Consider the following 16,511-nt stretch of genomic DNA (forward strand, 5'->3'; position numbering starts at 1 on the left):
GTCCGTCCGCTTTCCTATTAATTTAGTAAAATTCACTCACTCGTTATTGTCAAGTTCCTTGCAGAAATTTCTCGAAACTTGACGATGATTTGCACGAGGAACACGACTCACTGTGTCCTCGTTTTTGGGCGAATCCGACTCAAATAACTCTTGAAATAAGTTGTTTAGATGAGCTGTGATAAACACGTCCTTACTGTTCGAGATCTCTTGCCTCACTCTTTATGAAAATAGATACATAATTGTTTTTCTCCTATTAACTGTCTAGGAAAGAGTATAATTAATTCTAAATTTAGACAGTATGTCGACCAAGAAGTTACTTATAGGTCGATATTTTATTACCTGGAAAAACAATTTTCATTTTTTTCTCTTACATTTATTGGTTTAATTTCTGTTATTAAAGGAATAGTGTATAAACTTAATACCAAACACCACATTTTAACCCATAATCTTAATCACCATAGTGTTTATTGAGCTATGTTCGTGTAGTTTTTTGTATTTCTTTTGATTTTATGTCGTAGAACTTTCCTATACCGTCCATGCACCCGATATGGATTCTCTTTTCATTGAGGAACAAGAATCTGAGCCCGATGTAGTAATCCGTGATAGACGTAAATCCAGCATTCCTAAGAAATTTGTAGAGGTCGTCGGGCGTCGCTGTGTAATTCACGGACTTGTATATACCCTGAAACGCGTTAAGTTTTGTTTTTATTCTGTGTCTATTCAAGTAGTTTTAAAATGAGAGATACTAACGTCTTTTATCGGGCATTTAAGATCGGGTTTGAAAAGCTGAGCTGTATTTGTGTAGAAGAACGACTCTTGCAGTTTGGAGCAAACGTCGAACTTAAAACTCCAAATTTCCACGCAGGACTCATATTCACTTGATTCACATTTTAGAGCTGTTGTTACTACCTAAGAAAAAACAAAACAATAATAATTTTGAAAAACAAGTGATCATAAAATTCAATGTATCTACGCATTTTTTTTAAATTGCATGCAATTTTTTATTGATTTTCTCATTGATAGAAGCAAATAATCAATGTTATCCGCTCATTTACTTCACAAATTTATTAGAGAAGTGATCTGTTGGGCACTTATTTTGTTAAATGTAAACCAGTTGTCTGAATTTTCAATTAACCGGAAAGCAGGGTTAGCAGCCTTTCTCAATTTCAACTGGTTCTTTCATGCTATCAGCATTAATATCGGCAAAAGAAATGACCACACTATGGCCAGATAAAGACAAGGTGACAAACAAATCAAACGCCGGTATATTGTGATACTGACTTTCTGCCATATATGTTTTTGTTTTAGTTGTTTGATGTCTGACTATTAAACTCTTCTCAAACACAATTAAACATAAGTACAACATTAAATTAAAATATAAATATTTTTTCCACATAATTGTCATCCATATCAGTCACATACCTGAGGCTTTGCAGGGACGTTTTTCAATTCAATAGTTGAACCTGCTATTTGTTTATCAACACTGACAATTTGGTTTGTGAAATTCCAGAGTTTGATGCATTTTTCCTTGTAGCGTTTTCCAGGGCATTCTTCAAACTTAACAATCCTGAAGATTTTCTTCGTCTGGCTGGAATCAGAAAAGACCATTTTTGTACCGATGTTTTCCTAGTGTTGCGTGCCAATTTTATTTACTGTTTTGCATTTTCGACGTTCAAAATGAAAAAGAGGAAAATAAAGTAAACCGCTGTCTTCATTGTCGTTTCAGACGGGTAAAAAAGAACGGAATGATTATAAAACGTTAAACGTTCGTTCATCACCGGAAGGGGGAAATGGACGATTTGGAATGGTAATTTTCCGAGTGCGGTCTATCTGAAAATTGCTACGACCATTTATATCCCATTTCCCACAGATTCCAGCTGAAATGGAACGCCGACATCCGTCTTGGAATAACTCGGAGGACAGAGGAGAAAGATGAAAATGAAAGGAAATAGAAACACAATAGAGTGTATTGGTGGTGACATCGGCGTTTGAAATTGAATCCCGACATATCACGCCCCGGGGGAATCCTCTTCCTTTTTATACATAAAACATGAAGAGGACAATGTCTAATACAACCAGATATGAGGCCGTATATATGCTGGATTACCATTCAATGATTTCAACGGGTAAACCTGAATCAGGATCAGCTCTTCAAAGAATTGTGAAAACTAGTGTGCTGACATTAAGAAGACAAAGACATTAGTAGAAAATGTGTCATTTTTTAAAATATTATTACAATTAAAATATTATACCTAATAACATGCTTTTATGTTCAATTTTGGAAAGATTTTGGCGTAAACATGAACAATTATAAATTTTTACGACACTTTAAAAAAAAATTTTAAAAAAGCCAACTCCAATTGTCATGAAATGTATAAATAATAGGGACAAAACTGTTTAAACGAAAAAAAACAGATAAGTAAGATTGAATAAGTGAGAGAAAGGGTGAAAGAAAGACTTTATTAGTCCTGGGAACTGATTAAAAGAGAGAGGGAGAGAGAGAGAGAGAGAGAGAGAGAGAAAATGATAGGGAGATTGAGGGTAAAGAGAGATTTAGAGAAAAAGAGAGAAGGAAATGAAGGAAGACATGACCAAAAGTGGAAATTAGTATATTTGTGAGAATGAAAGTAGGAAAAGAAAAAGTAAAGAAAGGGAAGTACGAAACATAATTTGACAGAGAGAGAGAGAGAGAGAGAGAGAGAGAGAGAGAGAGAGAGAGAGAGAGAGAGAGAGAGAGAGAGAGAGAGAGACAGACAGACAGACAGACATACAGACAGAGGGAGAGAGGAAAGAGAGAGGAAGAGAGAAACAGAAAGGGAGAGAATGACTGATAGACAGAAAGCGCAAAAGAAAGAGTAAGAGAAAAAAGCGAGAGAGGGGATGAAGGAACGAATGAGAAAAAGATGAAAGTAGTACATCTGTGAGAAAAAAAAGGAGGAAAATAAGAAATAGAGAAAGGAAAAGGACGAAACAATGTTATAGAGAGAGAAAGAGAAAGACATAGACAGAGAGGGAAGAGAGAGGGTATAAAAGAGAAAGAAAGATAGAGGAAGGTAGTACATCTTTGAGGAAGAAAGGAGGAAAATAAGAAATAGACAAAGGAAAAGGACGAAACAATATTATAGAGAGAGAAAGAGAAAGACATAGATATAGAGGGAAGAGAGAGGGGATAAAAGAGAAAGAAAGATAGAGGAAGATAGTACATCTGTGAGAAAGAAAGGAGGAAAATAACAAATAGACAAAGGAAAAGGACGAAACAATATTATAGAGAGAGAAAGAGAAATACAGAGACAGAGAGGGAAGAGAGAGGGGGATAAAAGAGAAAGAAAGATAGAGGAAGGGATTGATTGATTGATTATGATTTATTTATCCTCGCAAAATTTGGTTTACATAAACCACTCTTACATTTAACGAGGTAACACATGTATAGTAGAAATTATTATTTGCCACGCACAGACATTAAGTTGAGACTTAAGTTATTTTTATTTTTATAATTTTTTTGTTTAACTTTCTATAGCTATATAATACATTTCTTTCACAAATTCACATATACACATTTTATCTCACAATAATACATCAAAATCCATCTTATGGATTATCTCAAACGATTGGACTTCTTAAATTAATAAACTAAATTATCAATGAACAACTATTTGTATTTTTAGAAAAACGTACCCTTATTAGTATTTGTCTAACATTCTTAGTCTATATTTATTTCTAAATTTTCTGTGGCTTGATAAAAATATATTTTCGTTTAATTGAAATTTAATTGAAAAAAATACTTATGGATTTGAGATAAAATGAGTTATAATACATCTTTGTTATACATAAAGGAATAATTATTTTTGAATCAGAGTGCCTGCTTTCATTTCTGAAAAACATATATTTATTATACAAACTTTCAGGTACCTTTAATCTGAAAATACTAGATAACATGCTTAATATTTTGAATTCTTGCATCTCTTTCACTTTTAGTACAGATATTTTCTTATACTTTTTGTACACACGATCAAATTTTAAACACATATTTTGTGTGACTTGGAGATTTTTAATGTTTTTATAATTCAGGTTCGACATTACATGTTAGCCATTCTTTAAGTAAGGAAAAATAAATACTTTTACAATATATTTTTATATTTTTTTAGAGTAATAGTAAAATAATTTTTTTAGCCTATACATTTTAGAATAGATAATATTACAAATCTTCTTTACTTGGCAAGCCCATGATAAATTTTGGCCTAAGGAATTTGTTCATTATTAGCTCTTACTTCGGGCAATAAGTCATACTTAACCCTAGATAATAGTCTTTGATTACCAAAAATGATAATAAAGAGGGAGAGAGAGAAAGGATTAAAAAAGAAATTAACAAGCACATATACACACAGGTGGATAGAATGAAGAAGTGAGAGAGACAGAGAGAGATGGAGAGAGAATTATCACACAATTAAGTAGAGACAGGATAGATAGGGATTGAATAAACGTTTTATTTATTTGTAATTTGTTTATTACTTGTCAATTTAGCCTACCCAGCCACCTTTATTTCTTCTAAAAAAACAATTTCTTCATTTCGACAAATTTAGGATGGAAAAAGGAATTGAATTTGCACAGAGCATTTGGTAATCCATTTTATTGATAATGCATCGGTTACTAGGAGTAATAGTTAAACCTAAACATATATTATACAAAAAAATTACCATGTCTCCCAGGTATGAAATTATCTAAGGGTGAACACTGTGTTAACGTTTTCATACATTTCATTATTTTGATTAAAATCCACAGTGCCATACAAGCTAAAATAAAGAATTTCTGCAACCAAGTCCATCAAAATAGTTTTAACGTTGTTCATTGATGAATAGATGGCAAGATAAAGCAATGGTCGCTCGACAGCATACCGTTTTGAAAACTTAAGAGTAAACAACAGAGATTAGAAGTAGGAAGTGATAACGAGTGGCTGACGATGATGCTTTTGATGGTGATGGTGACGTTCCACGCCGGATATTGCAGTTGACAAGGTCTTCGCTCACTCCATCTCCGACGCCTAAAGAACCACCCTAAACGCAATCTCCGGCCTGACTCGACTCGATTCGGCGGTTTCAACAATTAAAATAAATGTTCGGCTGCGGTTGGTGTTTTGCCACGGACGGTGGATGAGCCGACTGTAGCAAAAATGGAGGTATCAACCTGGCTGTAATGAGAAATCGTTAACTGCCCCTGGAATTCGTTGAATAGCCAATTAGTATTAAACTGTGATCAGCGTTGGGCGTTATCTACACAATTTCGGAGTCCAATCCCTTAAGGTGATTTATTACATTTGATCCGATTTGATTATAAAACTTTGTTTCCCAAGACATAATGCATTCAAAAAACTGTAGTATGTATATCTAAATATGGTTAAAACGATTTGCTACCAGTCCTCCTGCAGAGATTCAGTTTTTTTCTAGTTACACATCCGGCAGTAGTTCTCGTAAATCTGCATAAAACGTTAATGCTGCCTGTTTTTATTTTATTTTGTTTTACGAAACCCATGGGAAGAAATCCATGCTCATTTGACACCTACATCATTTTATATTACGGCCAATATTGAAAACATAAAAATAGCATATCACCTGTGTGAGTTATTATTTAGAGACAGGTATTAATTTGCTACACCTAAAGGGGCACGTAAGGGAAAATGTGAACTGTTTCAAAGATCAATATTACATTTCCTTATTATTCATTATTACGGAAAACATAAAGTCCTAGTTACGATCTAATTACTCCAAAAATATTATCCCAACTCCCTAAAAAGCAATAATTTTCTCATCTCCCTTCAATGCTGTAATTCGCAATAACTACTTCCACACCATAGGGAAATTCTCTTCAATAAAGGTTATTCGTAAACCAAAAAACGCAACTCGCCTTCGTAGTTCACAGACCAATCAGTCCTTTACCTATAATCGGGAAGATTCTCTAAAAATACTGTTACTTTATAATACCTTTATAACGCAATTCCAACCTATATTACTCCTAAACACCAATTCACCTTTCAGAGTTGCCACTCGACTATCGTTTTAGCTCATCACGTTGTAGACACCATTGCCCTGGTGTCTTTGTAGGGTATGGCACCTGGAATTTCTGTAGAAGCTCAAGTGCATCCAACCATGTTCCTGATGATAATAAAATCATACCTTTCAGACGCCACTTTCAAACTGTCAAAAACGCTTCTTTTTCCTCCATTTACCCGATTCTCGCTCGTTCCACAGGAGCGTTCGAACTCGTTCCCTTCTCTACACAATCTACACGGTTGTGAGGTTACAACTCATCTCACTTGAACTTAAGAATTTAAAATTCGTAAGCATTAATGGTTAATCGAAGTCACGATAGCTCAAGTGGTAGAGAAGCGGCGTATCAAGCCGAAGGTCGTGGGTTCGAATCCCGCTCGTGACCCTGACTTTTTTATCTCATCTAAAAACCTTAGTTAATTGAAATATATAAATTAGTCAAGCGGACCACGAAACTAGTGAATTTAATAAGTTTAAATGAAGTATACCTTCACTAAAGTTCTACGTGGCCATTTCATTTGTCGCCCAGAATCAAATAGATTACATAACATTTGAAAAATAGCAAAAAGAAGGGAAAATTCACAAGGTGGGGTTGAGATGGGAAGTTAATGTCAGAGTGGGTCGAAGTCACGATAGCTCAAGTGGTAGAGAAGCGGCGTATCAAGCCGAAGGTCGTGGGTTCGAATCCCGCTCGTGACACTGACTGTTTTATCTCAACTAAAAACCTTAATTAATTGAAATATATTAATTGGTCAAGCAGACCACGAAACTAGTGAAATTAATGCTTTAACTGATTTTGTACTCTGTTTGCTTAACAATAGAAACAAATTATAAATCTTATAAGATTTTTAAAGCTGTTTCCATTGTTCTGGTAATAAGATTAATATTGTATGAGATAGGTGGCCATATGGGTAAAAGTTATGATAGAAGTAACTTCAAAACTGAAATATCTCGAATAAAATTGAGGGACAGCAAATAGGGAGTTTTTAGAAGACTTCCAACAGTATTGATGTCGGTTCTTGGGATACCCTGTACACGATCTTTTACTTCTTATTTTTTACGACAGTTTGCAACAACTGACGTAATATCAAGTCTCGGAGTGTCGATGTTTAAAAAAAAAACGTCCATTTGAATGACACATGCAGGGTTCGAACCCCGGACATTTACCTCACAGCGATGAGTGCCATGTCAACGGCTTAACCGTTGCAACCAAAGAGCTGAAAGCTTGAAATCCTGAACGTTGAAAACAACTAATTGTGAGTAGGAACTACCTTTTTAAAAGGATTATTCAGAAATCGTGAAATGAGCTCTGGTGTGATGTAGGTTTCCGAAAAACACTTTCTTTATCGTGCCAACGTTTCGATCTTTATTGAGATCATCTTCAGGGCCTGGGATTTACAAATAGTGTTTAATAATATACAAATACATGTAGGATGTGGAAAAAAAGTGAATTTATACAATGCAAATAATATTTATTTTTTTATTCATTCAAAGTATTTCTACTCACTCAAAGTGTTTGTTTTCTGCGTAATAGCCGAATGGCACACTTACGCAGAAAACAAACGCTTTGAGTGAGTAGAAATATTTTGATTGAATATAAAAAATATATATATAAAGAGTTCATACTAATTTATCTAACCCGATTACATCCAATATCGTTGAACTTAAAATTCCATTTGTTAAAGAATTGATCGGATCAAATCTTGTGACTGATTCTAACCATACTGATCAAAAAAAGTAGTTCAAAAATTTTCCTAGCGTTTTCCCCAAGTAAAAAGATGAAGAAATTGAAACCGAGTTCTTTTTAAATACAATAATCGGTAAAAATCATTACATGTACATGGATTTTACGGCTATGAAATAGTGTTTAAAAACTTGGCCATCGAAGAGTACTTTACCCATTAAATCAAAAGGCTTACTGTTTCGAATCTACTCAAACGCCAAACTAGGCCGGATTTGGCCACCTTCCAGACAAACTAGGGTTGAATTGCAAATTTCCGTAGCGAATCAACAATATCAATTTATATTTAGAGAATCAACAATAATTTAATACCAATAAATCAAAGAAATTTGTTTAAAAAAACATATTTTTCATGATATGCCTAGGAAAACACAACTATTCAAATTTTACAATAAACTATGAACATTTGTGTGGTGATTAGTGACCGTTAGTCGATGATTATTCAGAAATCGTGAAATTCGGTCTGGTGTGATGAAGATTTCAGAAAAATATATTCTTTATCGTGCCAACGTTTCGATCTTTATTGAGATCATCATCAGGGCCTGGGATTTACAAACATTGTTTACTTTTATCAAATACATGTAGGATGTGGAAAAAAGTGAATTTATACAATGCAAAAAATATATTTTTTATATTCAATCAAAGTATTTCTACTCACTCAGTTTGTTTTCTGCGTAAGTGTGCCATTCTTGATGATGATCTCAATATAGTTCGAAACGTTGGCACGATAAAGAAAATATTTTTCTGAAACCTACATCACACCAGACCGCATCTCACGATTTCCGAATAATCATCGACTAACGGTCACTAATCACCACACACTTTTTAAAATGATTGAACAACTCACTATACCATTTACCATTTTTGAGTATATTTTTTTATAGAAATTGTAAAAATGTATGTGCCAACTGATTTTGTACTTTGTTCGCCAAAGTTCATTTAAAAAAAATTCCCATTGCTGTAATCAAATTTACTGTAGGATTAATATTTTGAATATTTTGTGAGATATAGAGACTTTACGAAAGCATTAGCCTGAAAATATCTCGAATACAATCGAGAAACAGAATATTAGATCCATTGACTAGAAGATGCCATATTAAAAAAAACCTTTTTTGATGATTTTGTGAGATTGACGTGGTTGGATTTTTCCACATTTCTAATGTATCGTACCCTTTGTCAAACATTTCATTAGATTTTCAATCCCACCCCATTCAAAGAAACATGGGTAATGATTCAAAGGAATTCACATTTTATAGGTATTCTTTCATCGAAGTGTGATTACAAAAGTAAAGGTTGGTAGGAGAACGGCAGGGGTTGGTTTTGGTGGGTGTTACCATGGAGACACGTCCCCTAAATTACCCGCTGGTTGATCTATTATAGAGGTACAGGGACAGTTCAACAAGTTATCGGCGTTTGAAACTCAGCCCGGACAATTTGCTATTCGCGACCTGTTTTGAGCAAAACCTACAAGACTGTAATCCGATCGCCCTTTTAGCCCAGAAGAATCAAAATAAGTGTCGCTTTAAGCAAAATCGACATATAAAAAGTTCTCATTTATCGATTTAACATTCCTGAATGTGTTGATTAAAAATGCAACCTTACTTATTGTTTGTGTAATTTAAGCGATCCTGTCTTTCCTTGGCAGAAATGCGATACAGTTGAAACACGGGAATGAAGTTTTTTCTTATTTTTTAACGTAGTGATAAAGAAATATAAATGTGTTGGCGTCACGTAACATGGAAAACGTTAGTTATTAATAGCCACATCGCCGAAGACATGCAATCCTTGATATTCGGTTTTTATTACTTAACAACAAGCCAAGGAATACAAATAATTTCGAAATGCGTCTGTGAAAATATCAAATTTAACATTTGTACAACAATATTATACACTCAAAGACAAAAAACGGACACTAGTATTAATTTGTTTATTTTTCATAGTAACTAGATAAAATTATTGATAATTTTTTACTACCTCCTGGCCTTAAAATTTAGCAACGAAAAAGGTAATTTTCTGTTAATTTTTCCTATTCTTATTTAACTTAGTACTTTTCTTTTAACTTTATACTATTACTTTTAAAGCTTTATTTATATATTCATTTTGACACGAATTGTGCCAAATTTTGTACATTCGTTAACAATTTTTGTTATTCAAGTGGGACCGAAACCCCAGAATAAAATTTATTTTCTTCTTAAGATTAATAGTTGACTTTAAACGTAAACCCAGCACTAATAACTTATATATTATTAATATGAACATATCCTTTCATGTTCAACAATATAACGTACGGTAACAACGTAACGTGCCCCGGTGATTTCGCTCAAATTACAATATTTGATTAAAAAATACATACTCAAAATCAATCGTTACAAATATAAGAATAAAATTAGCCTTAATATACTAAACTCAAGGATAAGGAATAAGTTCACTAGTTTTCCTGGTCCGCTTGACCAATTAATAACTTGCAATTAACTAAGATTTTTAGTTGAGATAAAAAAGTTGGTGTTAGTGTCCGAGTGGATCGAAGTCACGATAGCTCAAGCTCCGCATTCGAAGATGATATGGGTGGCTGTTTCCTCCTCCTCATTGCATAATCTGAAGATGGGATCATCGTTATATATGCCCATGATGTTTTCTCACATGCCAGTGACCGGTTAGTAGTCTTACCACTACTAGTGGTACCACTCCTCTGAGTTTAGTCTTCTTCAATTGCAGCAGTGATTTTTCCAGTCTTGGTGAGGGTTGTTTCAACGTAAGTTTAGTGTGTGTAGCGCCGCTAGAGTTTATTCATTTTTCCTTTTTTTTAATCCATTCTGCGATGGAGGATTCCATATTTGTTTTTGTTATCCCAAGTATAGGTTCGAGGCCTTCGTTTGGTCTTGCTGATCCTCCTCTGGCCAGTCTGTCTGCTTTCTCGTTACCCAAAATTCCTCTGTGTCCTGGCCCCCAAGATATCATCAGGTTGTTGTGTTTCCCCAGGTTTTGGAGATTTTGGATGCATTCGCCGACTAATTTTGATGTGATTCTTTTACATGCTAATGCTTTAATAGCAGCTTAGCTTTCAGATCTTACGAGGAGTTTTTGCCTGTAACCACTTTTTAGATTTTCCAGGGCATTAGCATTGACGGTAAAAAGGTCCCTTTGAAAGACCGAAGTGTACTTCCCTAATGAGTTGGATTGCTCATGTTTTGGACTTGTACGAAAAACACCCGATCCGGTTACATCGTGTGTTTTGGAGCCATCTGTATACCATATCATTCTATCTTGCTCTCCTGAGTTCTTCCTCTCCTTTATAGTCTGGTGAGACTTTATAGGATGTTGTAAAGATTGTTTCCGGGTTTATATAATCAGTCCCCATTTCTAAGAATGGGTGTCTAAAATTATTAATTATGATTGTGTGCCCGAATTATTTAGTTCCTATCCAATTTGATAGTTTTTGGAGCCCAAATGCCAATAGTTTTCCTAGCCTATCCTTTGTAAATGTTTCCGTTTAGCAGAGTTTCTAGTAAACTTGTAGGAGTTGTTCTCATTGCCCCTTTAATACATAGGTTTGTTAATCTTTGTGTGCTGTCTAATGATTAAGGAGCTACCTTTTGTTGAGCTTTGGTCTACCAGATTAATGATCCATAGAGCTTGGAGGTGGTGTAGTAGTAATAATTCCGGTCATACCGAAGAGCTTGACGTCCAACAACTGTCCATCGGGTGCCGTGGACTAGAGTTCAAACTAGTTTACAATTACTGGCTGTTTTTATCTCAACTAAAAATCTTAATTCATTGCAACATATTAATTGGTCAAGCGGACCACGAAAACTAGTGAATTTGTTAAGTTAAAATGAAGTCTACTTCACTACAACACTCCGTGGCCATTTCAATTGTCGTCGAGAATCCAAACCGATTACACGACATTTGAAAAATGGCAAAAAGGAGGGAAAATTCAAAGGTGGGGTTGAGATGGGAAGTTAGTGTCCGAGTGGATCGAAGTCACGATAGCTCAAGTGGTAGAGCAGCGGCGTTTCTAGCCGAAGGTCGTGGGTTCGAATCCCGCTCGTGACAATGACAAAGTTTCGATCCCAGAACCGCTAGCGTAGAAAATAACACAAAGTGAGCGGCTTCATATACAGATTTTTTTCTCTTATTCACCTGGCCTCCTTGTTTAACCAACTTACGATTTAATAAAGCAAATTATCGAAATTTAACACAACTACCCTCCAGGGATGTCCACTGAGGATGCAATTTGCAAACTTTATGAAGATGTCAACAACAGTGAGGAAAAATATGTGGTGGGTACCTTTTTTTGATATCCAGGGGGCATTTGATGCCATAGAACGGACTCACTTATTAAATGAACTTAAAGCTATAGACTGCACAAAAAACATTTTCACCTTAATAGCCAGCTACTTTGACAACAGAACAGCGGAAATCTCCACAAAGCACACCAAAACTATTCTCAAAGTCACCAAAGGAACCACGAAAACTAGTGAATTTAATAAGTTAAAATGAAGAATACTTCACTAAATCCAGAAACACACTTACCCGATGCTACGCCATGCGGCGCTACCCGATGATACACGACGCAAATCCAAACTCCGATTTTCCATAAGGTTGCATTACCCCCGTGCACATCTACCCGATGCTATGCCACGCTAACCTACCCGACGCTCTGCGATCCCCTCTGTCCAGATTTTCGTCGGGTCGCATCGAGTACAATCGAAGACAAAAGAACCGGACTCTCATATTTTTATTCAAACTACATGTATTATTTTAGTTATATTATTTACAACATACTTATTTTAATATACATCAAATTAACTGTGATTAAAAATTTTATTTAAAAAATTTATTTTATTTAGTTTTATTTAAAAAAATAATTTTAATGGTTTGGTGGAAAATTAATCAAAACACCGGAATACGATTTTTTTGATATAATGAATTTAACTAACAATTTATTGTACTCGCTTCGGCGGTACATATGCTAAAATTGGAACAATTTATTACACGGTTTTGCTCATAAAATTTAATTAACTATTGATTCAGAGTTTTGCTCGTAAAATTACACTATTTTTTAATATCGGGTAGCATCGCATGGCGTAGCATCGGGTAAGTGTGTTCCCGGCTTAAAGCTCTCCGTGCTGATTTCATTTGACGCCGAAAATCAAATAGAATACACGACATTTGAAAAAGGAGGGAAAATTCAAAGGTGGGGTTGAGATGGGAAGTTAGTGCCCGAGCGGATCGAGGTCACGATAGCCCAAGTGGTGGAGAAGCGGCGTTTCTAGCCGAAGGTCGTGGGTTCGAATCCCGCTCGTGACAATGACTTTTTTATCTCAACTATAAACCTTAATTAATTATAAGGAATAAGGTTGAATGTTGTATAAAGGTTCTATAGGGAATGTCCAATCAAATACATTGGTCAAACAAACCAGGGAATAAAAAGTAGAATTTATGGTCATTGTTATTGTTGAAATTCGGAAATTATCAGCTTATTATTAGAAATAATTGAAATAACTGTCAGAGCTGATTTGTTTTGTATATCAACTATACATCAATGTGCCCGCTGAACTTCTGATCACTTCCACGCCTAAATGAGGAATAGAGCCACTATTTTTCACTTCATATGTAAATTTTATGTTTTAATGTTAACTATTAAAAAACTTAAGGAAATTCTAGAGAGTCTAAATTATCACTTAGAAAAATCAGAAACCATTCATCAATGTACTTACATGTGAGCTTAATATTAGAAGTGACCTGATCTAAAACCTAATCAATCGAATCATTCATTAAAATATCTACAAAAATGGGGGGCAAAGCACTTCCCATCGCCACAGCAAGAGCCTGTTTGATATTTTGTTATCATATTTAAATTAGCCATTCATTCCTGAGAAAAATCAGTAAATCGATGAACAAATCAGGCGGCTCATTGATAAGATCGTACACGGTTTTCCAGCGTATATGAGGTATATTATTATATTCAAGGGAATTGAAATAAACAAGGATTTAACATCGAAGGACTCCAAAAGATCCTCTTCATCTACACAATTGCCAATGTTGGGCCTGAATGTGCCTTCAAGGAAATTTGAGATTGCCTGTAAAACAAAAATTATATATGTCAATTTGTAGACATATTTAAGATTGTTTTGTAAGTTCTATATAACTATATTGATTGTGAAATCAACTGTACAAAATTTGTTTTTATAATGTGAAATGAATATAGTCGTGATGATAACCTTCAAATATGTCGAAAGATTGGCAATCACAAGTGAATTTGTTTTCTTATTGAAGATCGTACCTTAATTAAGAATGTTCGTGGATAAAATTTATTAAAAAATTTACAATAGATGGTAGGTATATATTTAAGAGGTTAATAATATATTTTTTTAATTCGTAAATAGAGTTTTCCGTAATTTTTTGTTGTATTAGTTTAGTGCATTCTTTAATTGGGATATTAATATATAGAGCNTTTTTTTTTTTTTTTTTTTTTTTTTTTTTTTTTTTTTTTTTTTTTTTTTTTTTTTTTTTTTTTTTTTTTTTTTTTTTTTTTTTTTTTTTTTTTTTTTTTTTTTTTTTTTTTTTTTTTTTTTTTTTTTTTTTTTTTTTTTTTTTTTTTTTTTTTTTTTTTTTTTTTTTTTTTTTTTTTTTTTTTTTTTTTTTTTTTTTTTTTTTTTTTTTTTTTTTTTTTTTTTTTTTTTTTTTTTTTTTTTTTTTTTTTTTTTTTTTTTTTTTTTTTTTTTTTTTTTTTTTTTTTTTTTTTTTTTTTTTTTTTTTTTTTTTTTTTTTTTTTTTTTTTTTTTTTTTTTTTTTTTTTTTTTTTTTTTTTTTTTTTTTTTGTGAACAAGAATGGGGTAGTTTAGAAAAACACTTTATCATTGTTTTGCAGTTGTTTCTACCTTTATTCGGATCATCTTCTGGCCCGGTAAATTACAAAACATGTTGATTGGAAAAATACAATACAGATGTAACTACGCTTTCAAAGTTTGTATTTACATCTAACAAAGTTTTTATTTTCTAAACTACCTCATTCTTGACCGCCCCTGCGATCAAACAATTAATATAATATATTATATTTATCTACCCAAGACCTTACATAGCAAGAATAATTAGGTGAAATAAGTAACTTGGTCAATTGATCACTAAAACGTAAATTGATTAATATAATAGATATTGTTTTAAATATTCTGAATAATGTAAATCTTAAAAAATATTTGACATACTGATTAATCACTAATTTAAAATTATTTTATTACATTATTTATTAGGATAATATTTAATTGTGCTTTCACGTTTCTCGCACGTTAAAAATTAAGTGACAGCAAAAACCACCTTCTCGTTGGAATGTTTCGTTGGATCGGCGAGTTCAAACAAATCATGTAAAGTGACGTGTTTCTAACTCTTTCAACCTGATGATGATCGTTTAATGCTTGAAATCCGGATCTTTGTAAACAACAAATTTGTGAGTAGAACTTTACAAAGAGCAAATTGATATTTCTTGTACAGCCCCTTACTTGTACATACAGCAGTAAAATCTTGAACGTTCCATTAAGCAAAGTTAACAAAACATTGATTTTTTTAAATTTACTTATAACTTACCAGCGTCCTCCTTGTTTTGCTCAAAAACTACATCAAAATTTAAACTTTATGTTTCAAGTAAAAGTGTAAATGTGAGTTTTCAGAAAAATATTTTAAGTTTGAGACAATTTTTTTTTATAATGAATGAGGATTTTCCAAAATAAAGATTTATCCCACCGCAGTGGCCAATCCCCTGGATCATTCTGCTCTTTTGTGCTCGTTCATTTACAAACCGCATGTCCGCATGGCAGAGGGTGCTAAAGCGTTTTTTAAAATGATTTTTTTTTTCTGCACCTCACGGGCACCCGGTTGGAAGTTTTTCATCGGCGAACAACGTAACAATGGGGACCGTGCGTCCAGACGACAATGGAAGAGCATTCAAGTTTTTGAATATTACGAATTCCTCGCGATTTCTGAGAGCGGCTGGAGCCGAGATAAAACCGTTGATGTCGACCCATTCCACCCCGGGGAGGATTTATTAAGCAATTAGCGCTTCTCGTATCACCGAAGCACCAACGTTCGAACACCTGACACATAGTTCAACCCCCGTACGCGAAACGCTTCTCCCTCATTTAATTTTCATTTATTTTACCATTTACAAACTGCTGTTAGCATTATTCGGTTTATAGTTTCACTGTTTTGATAAAAAAAAATTTCTGATACGAGACCGAAAAATAGTACACGTTTCACAGCGGTCTTAACCTTTGAAAACAACAACGTACGGGACAAAATGACCCAAAAATTTCAAAAACACGCGTGTGTCAGAGGATACTGATCGGAAGGGTTTGAGGCGTTGAGTAGCTTTCCTTCTAGTCTTCCTGTAGATGTGGACGCCACTGGAACTCTTTTCACAGGTAAGTGACCTTGTAATATTCGAATAAAATAAGAAAAATCATAGTATGGGTCAATATGACCCTACAATGTACGACATTTCTTTTAATTTTAGTTCAAATTTAATCCCTTTTCTATCAATTTAATTAGTTTTCTCGATGTTTTTCTTTGTAATCTTTCTGGATTGTTTCAGCCATGGCAAATAGCTCACATTTTGCAATTGACAAAGAAATCCGACGAGAAGTTGAAAGATCAGTGATATGAAAACGAGCAATACTTTTCTGAAGAAGGAACTTGAAGTGAAGATAAAAATGATTTGTTACCAAACGACAATG

The 16,511-nt window shown here is 33.7% G+C and overlaps 1 protein-coding gene and 1 non-coding gene across 2 annotated transcripts; one reads left to right on the forward strand and one right to left on the reverse strand.

Annotated features, from left to right (window-relative positions):
- Window positions 1-216: 216 nt before the first annotated feature.
- LOC106672955 lies at window positions 217-1,732 on the reverse strand. The gene is made up of 4 exons (XM_014404812.2): window positions 1,654-1,732; window positions 1,423-1,588; window positions 751-909; window positions 217-682 (listed from the first exon to the last, which is right to left on the reverse strand). Exons 1-4 carry the CDS (start codon window positions 1,713-1,715, stop codon window positions 473-475), a joined length of 597 nt encoding a protein of 198 aa, XP_014260298.1. The 5' UTR covers window positions 1,716-1,732; the 3' UTR covers window positions 217-472.
- A 10,030-nt stretch (window positions 1,733-11,762) lies between these two features.
- Trnae-uuc lies at window positions 11,763-11,835 on the forward strand. The gene has a single exon. It is a non-coding gene; the product is annotated as a tRNA-Glu (tRNA).
- The last annotated feature ends 4,676 nt before the right edge of the window (window positions 11,836-16,511 follow it).

The sequence above is a fragment of the Cimex lectularius genome, unplaced genomic scaffold, assembly GCF_000648675.2.
Source record: "Cimex lectularius strain Harlan isolate CLEC.00 unplaced genomic scaffold, Clec_2.1 scaffold203, whole genome shotgun sequence".
In the NCBI taxonomy this organism is placed as follows: Eukaryota; Metazoa; Arthropoda; class Insecta; order Hemiptera; family Cimicidae; genus Cimex; species Cimex lectularius.